General features: G+C 50.4%; 9 protein-coding genes across 9 annotated transcripts; 6 read left to right on the top strand and 3 right to left on the bottom strand.

The window, feature by feature from the left end:
• Nucleotides 1–242: 242 nt before the first annotated feature.
• On the bottom strand, nt 243–2,300 carry N7471_002447 (C2H2-type zinc finger protein; the record flags this gene model as incomplete). Its single annotated transcript, XM_057275167.1, has 6 exons — nt 243–349; nt 414–476; nt 531–558; nt 613–689; nt 738–878; nt 944–2,300. The coding sequence occupies 6 exons, from the start codon at nt 2,298–2,300 to the stop codon at nt 243–245; spliced, it is 1,773 nt and encodes a 590-aa protein (XP_057139805.1).
• A 103-nt stretch (nt 2,301–2,403) lies between these two features.
• On the top strand, nt 2,404–2,831 carry N7471_002446 (uncharacterized protein; the record flags this gene model as incomplete). The annotated part of the gene is made up of 2 exons (XM_057275166.1): nt 2,404–2,443; nt 2,584–2,831. The coding sequence occupies 2 exons, from the start codon at nt 2,404–2,406 to the stop codon at nt 2,829–2,831; spliced, it is 288 nt and encodes a 95-aa protein (XP_057139804.1).
• A 465-nt stretch (nt 2,832–3,296) lies between these two features.
• On the top strand, nt 3,297–4,204 carry N7471_002445 (uncharacterized protein). Its single transcript, XM_057275165.1, has 2 exons — nt 3,297–3,733; nt 3,801–4,204. The coding sequence occupies exons 1-2, from the start codon at nt 3,512–3,514 to the stop codon at nt 3,957–3,959; spliced, it is 381 nt and encodes a 126-aa protein (XP_057139803.1). The 5' UTR covers nt 3,297–3,511; the 3' UTR covers nt 3,960–4,204.
• Nucleotides 4,205–4,329: 125 nt separating this feature from the next.
• On the bottom strand, nt 4,330–8,005 carry N7471_002444 (uncharacterized protein; the record flags this gene model as incomplete). The annotated part of the gene is made up of 4 exons (XM_057275164.1): nt 4,330–4,604; nt 4,669–7,429; nt 7,487–7,795; nt 7,862–8,005. 4 exons carry the CDS (start codon nt 8,003–8,005, stop codon nt 4,330–4,332), a joined length of 3,489 nt encoding a protein of 1,162 aa, XP_057139802.1.
• Nucleotides 8,006–8,246: 241 nt separating this feature from the next.
• Nucleotides 8,247–9,460, top strand: N7471_002443 (transcriptional regulator family: HMG; the record flags this gene model as incomplete). The annotated part of the gene is made up of 4 exons (XM_057275163.1): nt 8,247–8,256; nt 8,424–8,908; nt 8,970–9,272; nt 9,332–9,460. 4 exons carry the CDS (start codon nt 8,247–8,249, stop codon nt 9,458–9,460), a joined length of 927 nt encoding a protein of 308 aa, XP_057139801.1.
• Nucleotides 9,461–11,157: 1,697 nt separating this feature from the next.
• On the top strand, nt 11,158–15,302 carry N7471_002442 (uncharacterized protein; the record flags this gene model as incomplete). The annotated part of the gene is made up of 4 exons (XM_057275162.1): nt 11,158–12,042; nt 12,095–14,993; nt 15,052–15,167; nt 15,228–15,302. The coding sequence occupies 4 exons, from the start codon at nt 11,158–11,160 to the stop codon at nt 15,300–15,302; spliced, it is 3,975 nt and encodes a 1,324-aa protein (XP_057139800.1).
• A 17-nt stretch (nt 15,303–15,319) lies between these two features.
• On the top strand, nt 15,320–16,582 carry N7471_002441 (uncharacterized protein; the record flags this gene model as incomplete). Its single annotated transcript, XM_057275161.1, has 1 exon — nt 15,320–16,582. One exon carries the CDS (start codon nt 15,320–15,322, stop codon nt 16,580–16,582), a length of 1,263 nt encoding a protein of 420 aa, XP_057139799.1.
• Nucleotides 16,583–17,496: 914 nt separating this feature from the next.
• N7471_002440 (oxidase ustYa family protein) lies at nt 17,497–18,764 on the bottom strand. Its single transcript, XM_057275160.1, has 5 exons — nt 18,403–18,764; nt 18,215–18,343; nt 18,021–18,148; nt 17,843–17,957; nt 17,497–17,788 (listed from the first exon to the last, which is right to left on the bottom strand). The coding sequence occupies exons 1-5, from the start codon at nt 18,671–18,673 to the stop codon at nt 17,553–17,555; spliced, it is 879 nt and encodes a 292-aa protein (XP_057139798.1). The 5' UTR covers nt 18,674–18,764; the 3' UTR covers nt 17,497–17,552.
• Nucleotides 18,765–19,497: 733 nt separating this feature from the next.
• Nucleotides 19,498–19,686, top strand: N7471_002439 (uncharacterized protein; the record flags this gene model as incomplete). The annotated part of the gene is made up of 1 exon (XM_057275159.1): nt 19,498–19,686. The coding sequence occupies one exon, from the start codon at nt 19,498–19,500 to the stop codon at nt 19,684–19,686; it is 189 nt and encodes a 62-aa protein (XP_057139797.1).
• Nucleotides 19,687–20,552: the final 866 nt, after the last annotated feature.

The following is a 20,552-nucleotide window of genomic DNA, read 5'->3' as shown; positions in this document are numbered from 1 at the left end:
AAAGAGTTGATCGGTTTAGGCTCTAATACAATATATCAATTAAATCATTGGTGAAAGGTCCCGGCAACATCAAGGCCAGGTGGTATCAAGTTTTTTGGTAGTTCTCGAAAATCCGCAAAAACGCCAGAAACAAAGTGTTTCTTGTCCATCCGTAGTACGCCCGGCGGCAAATAGCGCCTTAATCTGTTGGGTCGTAAGACATGACAATTGCATACAATGATGCATTCAAAGGGGGTGGTTCATTAGACGAGAGTGAAGGGGGTCATATTGAAGTGATCGGGGCTCGGTGATGGGAGTGACGAGGAGGATTCTTGTTTATGTGTTGTTTTCTGGTGGCGTTTCAATTGGTCTACAAAGAATTAATGTTAGTATGTAGGCGATTAAAAACAAGGCTTAGGTAACAGAGAACTTACCAGGGCGTGTAAAGCTCTTAGTGCACCCTGGGAAAAGGCATTTGTGTCTTCGCTCTCCGTGGGCTAGATGGAGTCAGTAAAATAAGGTAAAGGTCTTGAATGGAAGGAGTATCATACTAAGTCTGTGACTAGACATATTGGAAGACTGGTTCGGTGTTAGAATATGAGCCGAGATATGACACGAGATAGAGAAACTCACGTCGCCCGTGGTGAAGTTGCATCCTGGCCAGGTGCATTTGAAAGGCTTTTCGCCAGTGTGGGTTCGCGAATGTGTTTCTGAAATAGTTAGCGGTAGATCCAAGAAGGAATTCCAAGGCGACATACTCAATTCGCTGCTATCTGTAAATGATTTACCGCAGTGTTTGCATGTGTATGGTTTATCGCCGCGGTGACTGCGCTCGTGTCGGTCTAATGTGGCTTGTCTAGCAAACGCCTTGCCACACACCGAGCACGAAAAGTTCTTGTCTGGAAAGATGCCATTCGCGTCAGTACATTTGTCCGTAGATAGGGAGATGGGACATATGACGTACAGTTACTGTGTGTAAGGAAATGACCTTGAAGCTTGGACTTCTGCGAGAAGGGCTCGTCCGGACGATGACATCCTTCCCAGCAGCAGTAGTACCCATTGCCCTTGGCACCGTTCACGGTATTCATATGACTGGCAACGAGGTGGTCTTGAAGAGAACCACAATCGGCAAAGGTCGCACCGCAAGCAGCCTTGATTCCATGAATTTCCGTTGCCCACTTGCAGATGTGCAGCTTACTGTCAGCCGGAGAAAAGTCCGGTGTGGTAAGCACGGATGAGGAATCGCCTTCGAGAGGTGGTGGGGTCTCTCCTGGACTGGAAAGGAGGTGAGAGCTGATGCTTGAGCGAGACTGTCGGGAATAAGGGGAATACGGGTGAGAATGAGCATGGTGGTGAGCTCGGCAGCGATGATGGTTGCGGTGAGGTCCTTTGCGGATAGTTTGCAAGTTAAAATCATTTGGGTTTTTGAAATGGTTGTGGACATGATGATGTTCAGGATGGAAGCAATTGAATGCGTCTGATGTGTCGATTTTGGGTTTGTCGAAGGTATTGAGGCCGGTCTGAGGCTCAGGTACGTGTTGATCTTGGCATATCGAGAAGTCGGAACACATACCAAGCATGTGGAAAACCTCCGCTGGGTTGACTTCGGCTTGCGTGGGAACAGGAGGCGTCGCGAACATCCCTTGCCAGTCTTTCTGGAAATCATGGCACTCGAAATGGTTGGATACCTCCTGTTCGCAGTGTGTGGCATGCGTTTGGTATGAGGATAAGAAGTTTTCTTGTTGAAATGGATCGACGACACCAGGGAGAGGATGCTGCATGGCTTTTGTCCCATGGCCAACGGAAGGATTTCCCATTGTCATGGAAGGGAAAACCCCCGTGTCTAGCGACAGTGGGGTGTTGAGTCCAAACAGAGCGTCAAAGCCACAGTCTTGACTCGCGGTACCTTCACAGCAGTGGTCTTCGAAGCACAGAGGGTCAATACTTTCACAGTGGTTGTCCTGGCAGTTATCCTCTTCGCAGTGGTTGGTATCGCAATGAGTATCGTCGCACTGGTTATCGTCACAGTTGTCGTCATCACAGTTGTCATCCTCGCAGTGAGTAACTGAGCAGACGGTGGAAGTGTCACAGCCGGTAAAGCCGCCGCATATGGACCCGCAGTCTAGCGCGCAGTCGTCTACATCACAGCAGGCCTCATCAACCTCACAAGGGGGCAGCGGTGTCTGGGTTTCATGACTTGAACAGTTCCAATGATGTTGAAGAACGTTACCCGATGGATCTACCGCGGCCTTGCCATCAATGTGGAAGGCTTCCCAGTTGCATTCAAGGCAGAAATCGCCTTGTTGGGTTTGGGACGCCATGGTGCACGGTTCACTTCAGATGATAGAGGGAAAGTGTTGGGGTCGAAATCGAACCGGGTTCGCTAGGAACAGTGTCGTCACAACAGCGTGTACAACGAACGATATGGGGAAAATGCAGTCGAGGAACCGATCAGTGTGCGACCGTAAGTGGGACAGTGAATGCCCGTCAGGTACGATATCCCGCTACAAAAACCACGAACCCACGAGTCAAAGTGTCACCCAGTGTGTGCGCCGTTCCCGGGAGACAGTTTAGGTTGTAGCACCGAATGATATCCTCTCACAGTGCGGATAGATTCGCAATCGTGTCATGCGCTTGGACTGGACTGGTTGAGAACAGGCGCAATCGGAGAATTAACCGAGATCGACGTGCAGGAACAGCAAAAAAAGGAGGACCTTGGAGTCGCAGATGCAGGATCAAATCCAAAGGATTTTGAGAGGATCAGGGGGCATAACCTGGTGCCGACTGAGACCCCTCAGTGTAGCCGTGAGGACCTTCGGGACGTTGGAGAGGATGAGGACCTTGGGGGTTAGGCGTCATGATTTTCGAGCGAATCGTATAGCGTGCTTTGGCGAGCAATTCGGGAAATATTGTGATGGATGTGATATAGAGTCAAAACTGCAGGAAATATAGACCACAGAACAATAGGAACTGGAAAATGTTCCCAGCATTCCAGCGAAGAATTCCTTTCCCCGCGGAGTTGATTTCCCTCCAAGGGGAGTCCTGACTAAGCTATATTCTGCCCCTCTAGTCCGACCTGCCTTACTAACCCTAATCGGGTAGTTTGTGTGCAGTTTGCATGCGGTGCATAGGAGAAAGTTCAATGTTGAGTCAGTTAATAGAATTTATGAGCTGACGACATGTTTACCTTCAATATATCCTACTAAACCCAAATGCGTAGCCCGACTTACTGAAATCAGTTGCGGTCCCCGTTCACCGCCTTTGCCCCGGATCGACTATCAGCTTATCGCAATGCTCCAACATCCACTTGCGATGACCCACAAACAACGCGAACAACATATAACTTGATTGACAGCCAGCATAGCATTTGCAAAACCTACCCTAGAGAAACACCCTACACTCAATTGGTTTCCTCGAACATCAACCCCTCACTGTAGCCGAAGCTCTAATCAACAACCCTTCCCTGCCTTACGCGGACCCCAGACTAACCGCAACAAACTCTCCGATTCCTGCGGCTCACTACACAATCACAATGGGCAACATCTGCTCCCGCTCTTCAAATGAGGCAGACCCCTTCAACCAACCGGGCCGTGTAGTCGGCACCAGTCCAGGGAGGACTGCCGCACCCCGCGCCCCACTTCCGGCCAAGACAAACTGGAAGGCTACACCCGGCCGCACTCTGGGTGAGAGCACTGCAGATGGTAGTACTGCCGGAACGGACGAGGCACGTGCAAATGCCGCAATTGCTGCACAGGTATGACAGCTAATTTCCGACCAACATATGCTATGCAGGGCTACGATTGCTGACTTGTGTGTTACAGAAACGCGCCGAAGGCGCCTCTGCCAGTAAAGGGAAATTGGGCTCAAAGCTGGCTGCACAGAAGGCACAAACCCAGGCTCAGACATTGGATCAAGTCAGTCGCACAGAGAGGGCCGCGCGAGACGTAGATGGGGCCGAGGCTGCACGGAGATGGGAATAGGCATACCCATGCGACATTTGGATTTGATCATGACTGCCATTATATCCCGGCGATTTGTTTCTTGGCGTTATATTTGCGAGCTTATTATGTCTCTTGATAGCGTATGTTTGGTTTTTCTGTTGAAGTCCTTTGACTTGTTGTTTGTCGATGTAATTGTGGAATCAACCTACTCTTTGATAGTTTAAATGATGTGATGATGCTGGCCTTGTTGTTACTCTGATTAGCCAATGTTCCTCCAATTCCACTACCAGATGAGAGAAATCATGAATAGTCTTTAGCTACAGCTTCTACATAAAGACACACCAAGGATATCGTACAGTCATTGATTTATTCAGCACATATTTTGGAGTCTTCTATACTAAAGAGTAACCTAAAGAACATTGTAACGGCCACCCACCGGGGCGCGCGCCTCACCCTCTGAGGCGGCGAGTGTTGCGTCCTTGAGTAGGCGTCTAAGCTCATGGATGGCGGTGGTGACTGAAATCTCCGTCTCACCCTCAACCAGAATGTACAGCTTGGGAAGCTCCCCGGGAGCGGGTTCCTTCCCGGCGGCGTAGAAATTGCCCTTGGTGGTGATGGAGGTTCCGGATGCTTCCAGGATCTTTGCCACGTTCGTGCGGTTTGTAACGGCCCAACGTGCTTTTTCTGTATGACAGAATGAAATGGTAAGTAATTTTCTCAAAGATGGGAGGAATATGGAATAACTTACGAGGGAAGTCATTGATTTCCAACGTTGCATGGAAAGCTCCGGCATCAGGGCCGCGGTTATCAATAGGCACACCAGATCTCATCACACCTGCACGACTCAAACGTGCGTGGATATCCGCAACGGCGGAGCCCACCTTATCCAACGGGTTCTTTGAAGCATTCGCCGGCGCTCTCTCTGTACGATGAACGACGATCTTGCCATCAAGATCAATGCCCTTCGGCACACCCGGCATAGAAACTGAAGGTGTAGCTGGTGCAACAGCCGGGTCAGCAGCGGATCTGACAGCTGAAAGAGCCTTGTTGAATCGATCATCTGACTCCTGCTCAGTCTCAAGTTTATCCTCCTCCTCATCGTCATCACCGGTTTTGTATGCTTTCCGCTCACGCTGTCGCGCAGTTTCACGTTCCATATTAAGACGGTCCAGACCCTTACCACCAAATCCATGGCGCGAGAAATTCTTCTCCTTGCCAGACTTGACCTTCTCATTGAACCCATCAACCAACTTTTGGAGAGGCTCGGGGACTTCCTGTCCACTTTGTTTGAGAGCTTTTGCAATATCCAATGCATAACGATCCTGTTCTTCGGTGACGAACGTGACGGCGGTTCCGGTGTTGCCAGCACGTCCAGTGCGGCCGGCACGATGGACATAATCCTCCAGGTGATTAGGTGCATCATAGTTGACGACGAGCTTGAGCTGCTTGACATCTAACCCACGAGCAGCAACTGACGTTGCGACCAGGATAGGGAAAATGCCGGCCTTGAATTCTTGAATCGTGCTGTCACGATCAATCTGGTCTTTTCCGCCGTGAATCGACATGCATGGATAACCTTTATACATCAACTGCTTGAGCAAGTCATCTGCGGCCTCTTGCCGGTCCACAAAAATCAACGTGCGATAATCTTCATTCGCGTCGTCTTCGTACAGATTTCCGAGGAGCTCCAACAGGCGGAAGAACTTCTGATCGTTATTACGGACCTCAACAATTTGCGTGATTTCGGGAGCCACAACACTCCTGCCACCCACAGTGATCTCCACTGGCTCGTTCAAGGTTTTCCGTGCCAAAGCTTCCATACTCTTAGGAAACGTGGCCGAAAAAAGGACAGTCTGCCTGTCTGGTCGGATGCTAGCCATGATCTTCACAACTTGTGGGCCAAAGCCCATATCGAACATGCGGTCTCCCTCATCTAGGACGACATACGTGATACGGCGTAGATTGAGGACACGTCCTTGGTTTGCGGCCAGCAGATCGATGAGGCGACCAGCAGTGCATACAATAATTTCCGCACCTCGTTTCAGCTCGGCAATTTGGTCTTTGATCGGGGCTCCGCCATACGCGCAGACAGCACGAAGACCCAGGGCCTTCAAGAAAGGCTTGCAGTCTTTATGGATTTGGGTGGCGAGTTCACGGGTGGGTGACAAGATCATACTGATGGGGCCATCCGTACTAGCCAAGGGCCGTTGGTCTTTGATATGTCGGAACATGGGAACCAGGAAAGCACCGGTCTTTCCTGAGCCAGTTTTTGCCACGCCGATGACATCGCGACCTGACATGATCGTGGGGATTGCTTGCGCTTGGATGGAGGTAAGGGTTTCCCACCCGAGTTTGTGAACAACATCTAATGTCTGAACGCCCAAACCGCATTGTGACCACTTTTGAACAGGCTTAGGGACGTCGCGACCGCGGACCTTGATGCCATCCAGTTCAAGTCGCAAGTTTGCCACCTCCTCCTCGGTCATCTCGGCAAGGTTGGACGGTTCGGTGTAAAATTGCTTGCGGAACGGCTCGTACTCAATCTTGGCATGGTCGATATCAGGCATCTCCCGCTTCTTCTTTTTGATTGCCGCCAGGGCGAGGACATCTTCAGCCTTCTCGTCACCAACTGCAGTCACATCCACATCCTCATCGTCGCCAAACATCGCCTCGGGTTGTTGCTGTGTGTTCTTCTTAGCAAAGGTGGCCCCAACTGTCCGTTCAGGCGGTGTTGAGCCTTGGAGTTCAGCCATGAAAGCATCGAGGGGATCGACTTCTTCGGCTTCGTCAACCTCCATGGGGGTAGAATCGGCCTGGGTGTTCGTTGACTCCTCCATATGGACATCACCATTTTCATTTTGGAGTCGTGTATCGCGGCGTTCAGTTGCGGCACGCGCTTCGGCTGCTGCGTGTTCTTCCGTTCCTTCAACTTGCATGTCTACATCATCATCTTCCCCAGCATCGTCCACCTGTGCACTCACATCGAGAGGCGTGGTCGGTAATTTTTCTAGTTTCTTGCGCGTGGATCCCTCGTCTCCATCTCCAAAGCCCAGAGTATTAGAAGCAGAGGGTTTCTCTGTTTCAGAAACTTGTTTCGCACCCAGGCCAAATCCGCTGACATTACCTTTGGCTTTCAAGGGACCAGAGAGCGTGGCGGGCGCAGCACTAGGTATATTGGATTTTGTCACAGACGCAACTTTGACAGACGTCGGGACGGCAACATCGGTACCAAGCACGGCGGGAGCAGCGGTGGTCGTGGTTGATGATTTGACGATGGCCTTTGGATCAAACTTCAACTTTCCGGGAAATGCGGTAGGACCTGGAGAGACAACCGATTTACGGTCAATCGCTTCGAGGATCTTTTTGGGATCAACTGATGCCTGTTCTTTTTGCTTCTTTTCGCGTTCGGCCGCCTGCTTCTGTTTCCATGCTTCAAGCTTGGCAAGTCTCTCTGCTTTCTTCTGCTCGTCTGTCTGGGTAGTGGGTGCCGGGGTGGACGGCTTTGATGGCTGCGGGATACAATTAATATCAAGGGCTCGCCATGATACAAGATGCGGGGAGCTTACCTCTCGGGTTATGGACCTGGACCGTCGGCTCGGAGCACCATCACGGCTGTCATCCCGTCTAGACTTGGGCTTCAAGTCAGCAGAATCATCTATCCGCCTGCGGTCCCGATTCCGGGAGTCATCTCGCCTGGAACGGTAATCCCTATCACGACTTCTGCGGCGGAGATCATGGTCGTCATCTCGTCGCCGTTCTCGGGATCGGTCTCTTCGAGCTGGCCGATAAGTATCTTCGTCGCGCCGGTCTATGGGGAGGTCTCGTCGTCGATATGCATCTCTATCGCGAGGGCGGTCGCGCCCACGGTACCGTCTCTGGATATCACAAGGATGGTCAGAGTTTGCAAGATAAGATATGAATCTGTGATGCGCCACACGTACCTCTGGGCTGCGGGATCTGCGGTAACTGCGCCCATCATCCCGCCTGGTTCTGTCATAGCGATCATCCTCTCTGCGAGGCCGTCGGGATGAAGAAAGTGTGCTGCCTACAGGTGATGGTGAGCGGGTATCTCCGTGGCGAGCCATTGTTGCAGGCTGATTAGTGAGTGTTACTGGAACGCAAAAGCACCCGGGACACGGATCGATGGAGGAGGAGAGAGGGGGGGAAAGAGAAAGCGCTTGAGAAAATGGGTTGAGACGACAATTCAGGCCTCAGGCCACCGAGAGAGAAGAACTTGTGAAGTGTTTGTCTATTGCATCCTCACTTGCGCAAACCGTTGGAATGAAGAAACTGATTACATAAGACCATGCGGAGGAGCTAGGCCCAATGCGGATAGGTACACCCTTGGAAGCAGGCGCGACGCCTGCTCCGCTTGCGTCAACAGCTCCTCTTATCGATTCTTAGCTTTTGAAGATTCAATTTCTAATTTCTCTGATTTTGGTCTTTATTATTCCACCTCGTTCCAGCTAAATCTACTCCGATAATCACTTCATGTCTTGGCAGTCGGCAGCTCGGGGGGCTTCCTCCGCACCCTGCACCGCGGTGCTCTCCCTCCTCGTACTGGCGTGAGCGACTTGCAGAATCAGCTTGGTCGCGTCTGTCTGACAGCTAACTCTGGTCTGGCGCGCCCGCAACTCCAATCCATTTCCTCTGTCCAATCCCTGTTCCAATCAAATTCATTCGCGACTGCTTCTACCCCTCTCAAGGCGAGCAAGACCCCCAAGGCGAAGAGCTCCAAGAAAGCCGATAGCGAAGCCAAGCCTCTCAGCGAAGAGCAACAGGGAATTCGGAAGATCAAGCAACTCCGGGCTCATATCAAAGAGCTCAAGGCGACTGCCCTGACCCGGCGGCCCAAGAAGCTACCCACTTCTGCCTACAGTCTTGCTTTGTCTGAGAAGCTGCGCGAGATCAAAGGTCTATACCCGGCCAAGGAAGCATTCCTGATTGGTGTAGAGCATGCCACATCCCTCGGCCCTCAAGATGAGGAGGTATGTGCCCTTGAGCTTCTCCGTATACGTTAGGGGCGGCATACTAATCCCCCAAATCCAGAGACTCCAAGCTCAGGCCAAGGCGAACATAGCCGCTAACGCCGCTACCTACAACGCGTGGGTCAAGTCGCACACACCTCTCCAGATCAGGGATGCCAACAGTGCCCGCCTAACCCTTTCGCGTCTTGGGGACAAGAACTACCCCCCCATCAAAGATGAGCGCATGCCCAAAATACCCAAGTCCGCCTACATTCTATACTTGACGGAGCGCATCGATGCCCATGGTTACCGGGGAAAGCCCGGCACAGAGACCTTCACAGCCATTGCCCACGAATGGAATGACCTACCCCAATCGGAGAAAGATGTAAGAACCCTTGGCAGAATCGATATATACCGGATTGCAGGCACTGATTATGAATCTAGCGCTACCACCAATTGCAAGTTGAAGATCGTCAACGGTATGAGAAAGAGCACGAGGAGGTGTACGGAGCCCCAGCACGCAAGCAGTCTCGGCATCAATCACCGGAACCCGATCTTTCAACCCGAGTCTGAAATCTGAACCTGAAATGTACCGCGGATTTCCATTGAGGTGTTGTCGACCTAGTTGAGCTTTCTTTCGGAGAGCGGTTAGCTCATGTTTGGACTCGCAAGCTTGTTTGTCAAATGCCGCTTTGAATTTCCCATATGGCCTGATGCGCATTTTCTTATTGTATTGCAGTTCGTCCTGTCAAGCTGTTTCTTAACACTGATTGTTTTTGTTTTGTCGTGGAGGCGCTGCAATAGGATATCGTAATGAATCCATGGAGAGACCATCTCCAATCTAATTCAATTCCATTTATAACAATGTCTCCATTAAATCAATGAGTCAGGGAGAAAAAGAGCCTTCTGATCCTTCCTTTCCGCCGCAGACTCTCCACCAACCCCGCATTGGGCCCTTATTTTTACTCCGAAGCTCAAGTGGCGGTGTGCAAAGGATGTGTTGCACTTGCAGGTGGCCCTTTTAGTCTGGGATTTGCATCGAGTAAATTGGGCTCGAGGAGAATTTTGCAGCGTCTACGGGCTTCTGCATGCAACTTTTGTAAAACATATGTTGTTTATGGTCCTACCTCTGGGGTAAAAATGCGAACATTGCAGGTACAAACGGAACTATACGAGTGCAACAAATATAACGCAGTCCCTGCATTTAGGTATAAAATTTTTAGTGTATATTATATGAACTATGGGTATTGTACTATGAATATACCTACTTCATATACTTTCATGCAATTGGACTTTAAATGGGTCATCGTACCACGGTACTGCACAAGATATATTTTGGCAATCCATGGACTCGAAGTTGGGAACCATGGAATTGGGGAACTGTTGTCGCGGGGTCTGTGCAACATTGGGTTGTTGACTCCTCGAGTATGCCATGCAGATTGTAGAGAAAAACCTACACATACATATTTTAGTATACATATATGTACAGTGTACATATTGTCGGTTTCAAGGAAAGTGCACTTGCTCTGTACGGAGTACTTCATAGAGGTATGCACTTGGCTATTCTGTTTCCCAGCCATCTATGTTTTTTTTTCTCTGTCTCTCGGGGTGTTCATATAAGTACGGAGTATGTTGTTCGAGTTTGAGTGACTCACAACCTCTATGCTAACATCAAAACACCCTCGACCACATAAATGCAATAGCAACATTGAACAAGTACATTGTACGGAGTACGGAGTACAGACGGAGTACATACCTTGAACTTAGCGGGCTAAATGGGATGATCTTCACCTCCACCGCCTGAACTTATCCCTGCCTCTCCAAAAGATCCCCTCCCCAGTCTAGGTTTTCCATATTTTTCTCCCTTGACTCCCTTGACTCCCTTGACTCCTTGAAATTTCTTGTGTTCAATTTACAGCAGGCACAGTTCTACAGACTGTGTCACCGTCTTTTAATCCGTCTATATATCGCTTATCAGCTTCCAAAAAACATCTGAACTCGCGCCGGTCGTGCAGGGAGGCTATCTGACTTGAATTTGACTTGATCTATTTCCTAATAGTCTCACAATACCCGCTCGCGCAACCTTACCACACCGATATCGCACTCTCGCAACTCCGCGCCCAAAAACACCGTTCGTTATCGATTGGGACAAGATCCCCCACCAGGACTCGAATCCAACCCACCCACCGATGAGTTCGCTATTTGACATCGCTGAGTTGCCGTATCAGTGATCGGACCGGCCGTGAACTCGGCGCATGCGATTTTTCGACATGGAAGCGATTGAGGGGTCTTATAGCGTATGCGCGGGGAAGTCAAGCGCCGCGGAGGATGTCGCATACAACACACGGAACGTGCAAATGGAGGAGAAACTTCTCGATGAGGTCTGGACTATGTTCTCGACTAAACAAGCGAGGTTTTACCTACCAGGTAACTGGGTGCAACAAAAAGGCGATTTAGTCACCGGATTAAGTTCTCGTTTTCCGACTCGCTCACTAGAGCCACCGTCGTATGACCAGCCTCCGCCTTCATACGACGATGTGATTCATGATCTCCCTCCCGAATACTCCGCACTGCCTCCACTTGCCCAGCGCAAATTGACAGCTGTTTCCCTCGTGCCGAATACTCGTGAAAAATCGCGTAAACCGTCATCCTCGCTGCTGAAAGATCGTATGCTGGATGTACGCATTGATTTTGAGAATCCTACGGGTGTTCGGGAACATAAGAAGAAAAAGCCCGCGGTAGCAAAGAAAGCAGCAGCGCCTCCTTCCCCCCCTCCTCCACCGCCACCACCAGCAGGCGGGGATGGTGGAGGAGACGACAATTCCAATGGTGACGGTGGGGGTGCTGGTGATTCGGGCGGCGCTGGAGGCGGCGACGGAGGAGATGGTGGTGATGATTGGGGTGACTGGAATGTGAGCGGAAAGAAGGATAAGAAGAAGAAACTGGAGGAGGAAGAGGAAGAAAGAAAATCCAAGGAAGAAGAAGAGAGAATCGCTAAGGAAGAGGAAGAGAGACAAGCTAAGGAGGAGGAAGAACGAAAGGCCGCTGAAGCCTCTGCTGCCAAAGATCTTAGCTGGGCTGAGGACGCCGGTGGAGGTGGGGGCGATGACTCGTGGGCTTCCTTCACGAATGTAGGAAAAAAGAAGAAAGGAAAGGTAAGACCATCCTCCTCCAATGTACAAGAAGGGTGTCTAAGTAAAACCACAGGACGAAGCACCGCCTGGGGGGTTCCAGGACATAAGTCTGGATAACGGCGCACCGCAATTGGACTTGAACTTCGATAGTCCGGCTCCCAAGACCGGCGGAACTGGGTTTAGTTTCGGGGGATGGGGTAAAGACTGGAATACCGGTGGCAAACTTGATCCTCTTGGAGATCCTCCTCCCAACGACGAATCCAAGGATAACAACCCCTGGGGAGCAACATCCAAGAAGAAAACATCACAGACAGGCGACTTCGATTTTGACTTGGGGTCCGCACCCGCCGAAACCAAGCAAGAGGATGACTGGGGAGGAGGTTGGGATGCTAGCAAAGATGAAAAGAAGGGGACGGAGCCCGAACCCGAGGCTCCTGCGCCTCCACCTGCGCCTGCACCCAGAGTCGATTTCACGCAGGAAGCCTGGTATCTCAATCTCTCCAAGAGAGAGCAGCGTAAAGCGAAGAAGGAGATGGAGAAGAAATGGAAAGACGAGGATGAAGCTGCAGCAAAGGAGGCAGCAGAGCAGGAAGCAGCCAGAGCCGAAGCTGAGGCAGAGGCTGCGGCTGCGGCTGCAGCTGCAGCTGTACCTGAACCCGAACCTGAACCGGTGGTCGAGGAGACTCAAAAGCCACCCGAGGGTGATAATGACTGGGGTTGGGGTGTTCCAGTGAAGTCCAAAGATAAGAAGAAGAAGAAGATTGACCTTTTAGCTGATCCGGTGCCTATCATCGATGAGCCGCCAGTGAAAGCAAAAGAGCCAGTTGATGTTTTTGCCGCCTGGGGAGTTACCCCAAAGGACAAGAAGAAAAGCAAAGGCAAAGCTGAGCCAGTACCGGAGCCAGAACCTATTCCGGAACCCGAACCCGAGCCTGAGCCTGAGCCTGAGCCTGAGCCTGAGCCTGAACCCGAGGCGCCAAAGGTGCCTGATGAGCCCCTATACGAAAATTGGCGAGAGATATCGTCTAAAGAACGCAAGAAGCGAGAAAAACAATTGATGCGCAAGGGCCTTCCCATTCCTGGCAAGGACTTCGAGCTCCCGTCCGACAAGCCGCCTGAAGAAGTGCCTGAACCGGTTGTTGAACCGGAACCGGAACCGGAACCAGTGCCTGAGCCTGAACCTGAACCTGAACCGGAGCCAGAGCCAGAGCCAGAACCGGAGCCTGAACCTGAGAAACCGGCCGAAGAGGACTCCTGGGGCATTTGGGGGCCAGCAAAGGACAAGAAAAAGAAGAAAAAGGGCAAGGATATTGAAGAACCTCCCCCACGTGCGCCGACACCTCCTGCTCAGGGCCTGACCCCAGAGCCGGAAGCTTTCCACGACAATGCCGACGACATTTGGGCGGAGCTAGCCCCTAAGACCTCGAAAAAGACCACGAAAGCCATCGAACCGCCCAAAGAGGAAAAAGCGTCTAAAGGCTTCTGGTCGAGCCTGACTGGGGGTTCTACGAGCAAAACCAAATCAACTAAGAAAGCGAAAGAAAAGGAACCTGAGCCTATAGAAGAGGAAGACCTGCTTATTGATGTTGGCGACAATCCTCCAGAGCCTGAGCCTGAACCAGAGGCAGAGCCTGAACCTGAACCGGAACCGGAACCAGTGCCTGAACCCGAACCTGAGCCTCCTGCCCCCGAAAAGGTATCTAAGTCTAAGGCTTCCAAGCTCAGTGTTGCTGAACGAATCAAGGCCCTGGAGCAGGCCAAGAAAGAGAAGGCAAAGGCAGAAAAAGCTAGCTCGAAGAGCAAATCCAAGGAAAAGAAGGTCGAACCGGAACCGGAACCAGAGCCAGAGCCTGAACCTCCTGTAGAGGAGCCTGCTCCAACGAAGAAGAGTTCAAAATCCAAGTCTAAGACAGCGGAAGCTCTTGAGTTTGAAGAAAGGAAAGTTTCCAAGGACTCTGTTCCTGGAAGCTTCCCAGACTTTGGAGATGATCCCGAGCCTGAACCTGAACCTGAACCCGAGCCAGAGCCTGAACCAGAACCAGAACCAGAGCCCGAACCGGAACCGGAACCTGAGCCACCGGCCCCAGATCTTTCAAAAATGACGAAAAAGGAACTCAAGAAGTATAAAAAGGCTGAAGCCGAGAGAGCCGCAGCTGCAGCCGCAGCGGCGGCTGCCAGGGAGCCAACACCACCACCTCCCGAAGATACACGTGAGATAGAACCGGAGCCGGAACCAGAGCCAGAGCCAGAACCAGAACCAGAACCAGAACCGGAGCCAGAGCCTGAGCCCGAACCTGAAGCCGAAGTTCTAGAAGAGAACGAGGAAGATGCTCCACCCATTCCTCCGCCGGAGCCTGCCGAAGAGCCTCCAAAACCTTCCAAGAAGGAGCGAGCGCGCGCTGAACGGAATACGAACACCTCTTCATGGGGCGGCTTTTGGGGGGGCCCGCCGCCCCCAAAGAAGTCGAGTAAGAAGGAAAACAAGATTCAGGAGGAAGCAGAACCTCCAAAGAAGTTGAAGAAGGAACCCAAGGTCCAAGAGGAAGTGGAAGCCCCAAAGAAGTTGAGTAAGAAGGAAAACAAGATCCAGGAGGAAGTAGAACCTCCAAAGAAAAAAGAGTCTACTCGAAAATCTCGACCTAAAGACCCCGAACCAGAAGTGGAAAGGTCTTCTGCATCTGACCGGGAAAAGCGACGAGAGCGAGAGGGGCGCTTGTCGAAGAACCAACGTGGCGTGGCCTTGGCCAACATGGTACTGGGTACACCCCAGTCCAAAAGCAAATCGACTCGCAAACCTGGTTCTTCGTCGAAACCCGTATCTAGGCGTCCATCAGTTGATATAGACGACAAAACTGCCGATCTAGCACCTCCGGATGAGAAGCCTGAGGTTTCCGACAAAGCAGCCAAGCTGATGGGCATGGATCCTTCCAAGTCTCGACGTGAGCGCCCGCGCATGGACAGACGGAAATCAGGTATGTTATTTTCTGTCACTTCTCATTTATTGTCGCTGACTTATTGCCTACGAAATAGTTCGAGATCCGTATGCGATCGAGGATGATGACCTCGTTATGGTTGACATGGAGGATGCCGAGGGTCACTCACCCAGGGAGGGCTCCAAGGGCTCAAGGAGCAAGTCAAAGAGACAGGTATGTTGGGATGATGGCAGTATTCCTTGTGGCGGTGTACTAACGGAAGATCCTTCACAGTCGCGCCCCAGACCTGACGACGAGGACGACGCTGTCATGGTTGATCCATATCAAGCAAATCCCCCGCAGATGTAATGTCAGGGCCTGACGATATGGCATTTGTTGATGCGCCTCCAAGAGAACGTCGTCTGAAGCGCTCAAACACCGCGCCGCCGAAGAAACAAGAGTCCGGTGGGTTCATGGGCCTCCTTGATTCTTTGAGAAAAGGCACGCGCCCAGACCGCCCAGAACGGCCAGAGATGCCTGAAAGACGCAAGTCGCGCTCGTACCGTGATGACGACGCAAGGCACCCGCCAGAAATGGACCGCGACGGCGCTCGCAGGTCGCGCCGCGAGGATCGCCGTCGAGGGTCCGTGCGACCAGACACCGATGCCGAAGGGTTCGTGACCGACGTGCCCGGTGCAGGCGCAGGTGGCGAGACCGAGGCCGACGAAGCGGAAGCTCGGCGCGCAGCACGACACTCACGGCGTGGATCCCGCAAAGCACCTTCTGACTCTCGTGAAAACGAAGCTCGAGAAGCAGAGGAGCGACGCGCGAGACGAAAAGAGCGGGCACGCGAACAACGTGCCCGCGAAGAGGAAGAAGAAGAACGCCTACGAGAAGAAGACCGTTTGCGAGAAGAAAAGCGTGCTCGGCGCGCTGCACGCGAAGAACGTCGTGCTCGAGAAGAGCAAGCAGCTCGTGAAGCCGAAGCCGAAGCCGCGGCTGAAGCTAAAGCGGCAGAACGCCGCGAGCGCCGGCGACTGCGCGAAGAGGAGATGATGGCTGCGAGAGGGAACCGACGTCGTGAACGCGAGCAAAGGATCCCTGATGAGGTCTTTCCCGATGAGCGTGATGTCGACCGTCGAGAGGCTCGTAGCTCCCGCGCGTTTGAAGAACCCACCGCTCGTCGTCGCAAGTCTAAGGTCGCTCCTGAGCCAACTCGGGAGCCGCTCATGACTGGTGGGTTGAATCGTGGCGGTGGTGGTGGGAAGGACAAGATTTCCTCTTGGGTTTACTCGCAAAGTGATGAACCTCCGGAGCCACCGCAAATCGTTCCCACTCTTATTGATCTGCCTCCTCTTGCAGCTGATGATGCAGGCAATGCTCATTCTCATTCTCTTTCATCGGACGAGGAAGCCCGTCGCGCTGTTCGCCGTAAGGCCCGTCGCCGTGCTAAGTATGAGGAAGAGATTGATGATGCGCGTTCTCGGCATCGTGGGTCTCGTCGTGAAGGTGTGAAGAGCAGCTCTGGAAGTGGTGATTATGAACGTGATCGTGGGATGAGGTCCCAACCGGGGAGCCGACATGGTGGTGCTCCGCCGAGTTCGGGTGCTAAGAAGCCCAGTTGGTTCCGCAAATTAACGAACCTGTAAACCAGAAATTTTGGTCATTGTCTATCCTTGTTATGGTGGGAATTTGTTCTCGGTTTGTTTTGTATATTGGTTGCAGCGTTACTTTCGTTCTTTTTTTTTTGGTTATTTACAAGGTCTGTGATGAAACCCCAGACAGACCCGATGTGACGACATGTATGAAGCTCATATGATACTATGACCCGCAATATACGCAATTTGGATTCTTTCTTCTGATTATCGTCAGGTGGCTACAGTAATATCTTTAGGGGATTGGTATTGGGAACCCTCCCCCCCCTTTTCAGCCCCGTCTAGCTGTGTGTTCACATACGGGCCATGTCTCTCATTTCGTCCTAGACACACGCTTCTAATGGTCATTTATTTATGAGTTCCTCAGCTAAGATCTTCGGGGCATAGACGTCCGGTGTCGATCTTATTGCTGTTCTCAGATCCAAATAAGTTGTGCGATTTCTGCGCGGATCGTCCTCGTTCCCGTCGATATTCATATTCATATTCATATCCTGATTCCCATGTTATTTTCATTATCGTTTCACTATTTCGTTCTCATTTGCTCTGTTTCTGGGCTTGTGCTCGAGTTTTCACAAATGTCTGTCTCTTTGCGTATTCCCGTCAGATATATGCTTTCTATCTGTAAATGAATTGAACTTTGTTTCAAAAGTACTTCTTTACGTTGTAGTTTAAAGAAATGGAATTATATGGATGCTTCAAAGGTTTAACCCGTCTACTGTAACTTTCGGATCCACGAAGGACCTAGTCTGATATTCTATACAAGAACTAACGTTTCATAGATATACTACTAGTATTATTGAGAGTCACAGATGCAGCAATACCAGCAGAACATGATATTCGAAAGTCAATGGAACCTTAAAAAGATATATCGTTCTATTCGAGATAGTTCGTGTAAACAAAAAAAAAAATTAATCAAAGAAACTAACTGCCTTGCCTCGAACCGACCAACATGTATATGTCTTTCTTACGGCAGTGCGGTAAAAATTTTCGAATCCAGAGGAATTGGCAAGTCACTCCCATCGGGCGTAGTAGGAATCTCATGCTCATGAATCCAATTCTCCACGCTCCTGAGATCGCGACACTTGTGCCAGGTATTGAAGTTGGCAAATGGGTCTGGAGTTTGGGTAACCCATTCATGAGGAATAATTCCAACGTCAGCATTGCACATGATATTCTGGCGCAAAATCTCAACGCAATGCTCTGTTGATTTAAATCAGCTGCGTAACTCTCCATGGGCTTTGTGAGATAACTTACGTAGATGCATTTTGATAGTAAATGGCCTATCAGTGAAAACTGGGGCTTGCTGTTCGGGGAAATCGGGGTTGTTATAGTAATCTTGGTTCATAGCCTGACGCATCATATTTAGGCACTGTTGGCCGAGGGAATTAGTATTCTGCATATTATTCATGACGAGACTGAAGAGGTCACTCACATGTAGTTGGTGGCTGACCTCCAAGAAACCAATATATCCTCCTCCGTACTCAGGAGTGAGCCGCGCAGCTTCCGGGTCTGCGCCGGGAAGCTTTAGGAATTCTTCCGGTGGAATACTTGCATATTTGACTGGGACAATAAACGTTAGCTATCAGATATGTGCTGAGTTGAATACGATCTTTAGCAGTATCCTACCGTACGCCCACTTGTCCCACACAGCATCCAATTTGGGACTTGGATCACCCGTAAACTCAGAGGGATGCCCTAGGGTTCCGTTGAATTGAACAAGATGTAACTCGGTGTTTATTTCTTTCAGAACCGGTGCTGTTGACAGTATAAATCAGCGCCTACAACAGTGTATAGCTAGATTTCCAAATACTCACAGTAAGCTGAATTGTGGTGAAGACAAAGATCATCCACGCCTGGCTGCAGCTTTAGGCCCAGGAGTAAGGCTAGTATATGAGTTCCGATGAGGCCAGAGAGTGCAAGAGCTAAAGCCACCTTGGTACTTTTGCCTCCCCGAAGCCAGCGTTCTCGAAGTGACACAGTACGGCTTTCATTTAGCAGTCCATCGGTAGAGCCAGAGTATTCGTCTAACGAATCCTTGTTTTCTACCTCTACCCTGGAATATGAGGGACCATCTCTCTCGAACATGATGGAAGTAATTGGACGTATGGTGTACCTAGGTAGGGTGCAGAAAGGTTGCAAATCCCGCCAGAGCTTTATGTCACGTATTAAATATAAGTTCAAGCGAGAGTAGTCAGCCAAGAACCGGAAGGCGCAGGTGATTGTTACCTGACTAACCTCTGCAATTTCCACCGCAGAACAATCTCATGCACGGTGACGCACTAGACGTGATATCCCATCCGAATGTTCCAGAGGGTAGGGGAAAGGGAGGGGGATTGAGCTGAGGGGTATGGGATCTTTGCCTGCCTGGTCATTAGCCATTGAATTTCTCCAATTTAGATGTGTTGTACAATCTTGCAGACCGCATATTTTCGTTACCTACCCCTGCATGGGATCTACTCGGCGAATCCTTTCATTCAGGGATATGTGTTCTATTCTACCTGGTTCCGTTCAATGCATGCCCTAATGCACTACCTAGTCATGCTTACCTTGCATGATACTACCTTCCTGTGTACAGAAAGATCAACATTCGCTATTTCGAGTGCGATTATGGACGTTGTCCAATGGCAAAAATTCCTCAATAGTACGAGGTAGGACTGCACTTGGCTATTTCCTAGGTAGACAGTAGACGATCATGAAATACGATTCAGGTTCTATGACTCAGCATCCTGGAGAGCCCTGGAGTTTGATCAAACATATATAATAGTCTCTGTCAGTCCCAGAATCATATAGAACTACTATCAGCCATCCAAGATAAACTGCGATACTCGTTTTCTCACTCCATCATCCCGATCCATACCAACATCTTGTCTCAAAACACTTCCCCGTTGAAGATAAACCACCTGGCCATCATGCGTTTCTTTGCCTTTGCTATGTTTGTGGCCTTTGCCACTGCTGCTCCAATTCTCAGCGAGAGCTCCCACGACGCCAGTCTAACGAGTGGTGACTATGAGAAACGCACCAATATCTATCCATGCATCAAGCTGGAGGGCGAAGAGGGCGAGAACCTCGACAAACGTGCCATCTACAGCTGCGCATGATATTGACAATTACGAACATCGACACTTACTACTTGGCCTTTTTCATGTACGAGGAACTACGACGAGTGGATGATGTTATTCTCGGAGGGAAGACTTTCGATGGTGGTTCTATATCTGCAAACTCAGTTTGTCTGTCATTCCGGGGCGAGGTTGATTGGCTGAAGGGCGGAAAGATTCAGGATGGGGGTTTCAGAAAAGTGGAGGGGAACTCCAAACAGCTTTGCTTTGCTTGTATTAATTGACAATATCTATGAGCCTGGCCTGCATGACCCTGTCCAATTCCTAGTAGTGTTGATAACCCTACATCAAGACATCAGCAAGACTATCAAGTGTCATGTGGATGATTCACTATTGGCTAGATTATACTTTGCAAAATGCTTATTCCAACCCCGTTTAATGCTCTAAACACTATGAAATTTTTCAACCGGAACTGTAGCAGTATTCAATATCACTGGGGCTTGGAAAAATCAACATACAGTATTCCCCCTACCATCAACTTAGCAGCATTTACATCACACAAAACCGCTTCGCTGAGATCTACCTAGGTAGTCGATGACTGCTGATAGATCAACATTTTGCGAAATATGTCAGCAGGATGATGTGCTTGACATGGATGCCAGGAATGCATATGAGGTTACATTCTCATCATATCAGGGAAGTGGCCTACCCCTTCTTTTTTGGTGATCTTCTCGAACTAGCCTCATTAGATGCCTAATAAACTAGGAAGAAGATCACGAATCCACCGTATTACCTAAGTAGGACTGATACAGTTTATTCTATATCCTTGTCACATGCAAGCCTTCCACGGGTAGCTAGCGCTCCATACCGTATCATAGGGGTGACTAGTATTTTCTGCCTACATATTA

The sequence above is a fragment of the Penicillium samsonianum genome, assembly GCF_028829775.1.
Source record: "Penicillium samsonianum strain IBT 33392 chromosome Unknown utg000002l_segment0_segment0, whole genome shotgun sequence".
Taxonomy (NCBI): Eukaryota; Fungi; Ascomycota; class Eurotiomycetes; order Eurotiales; family Aspergillaceae; genus Penicillium; species Penicillium samsonianum.
This window is presented reverse-complemented; position numbering and strand designations above follow the sequence as displayed.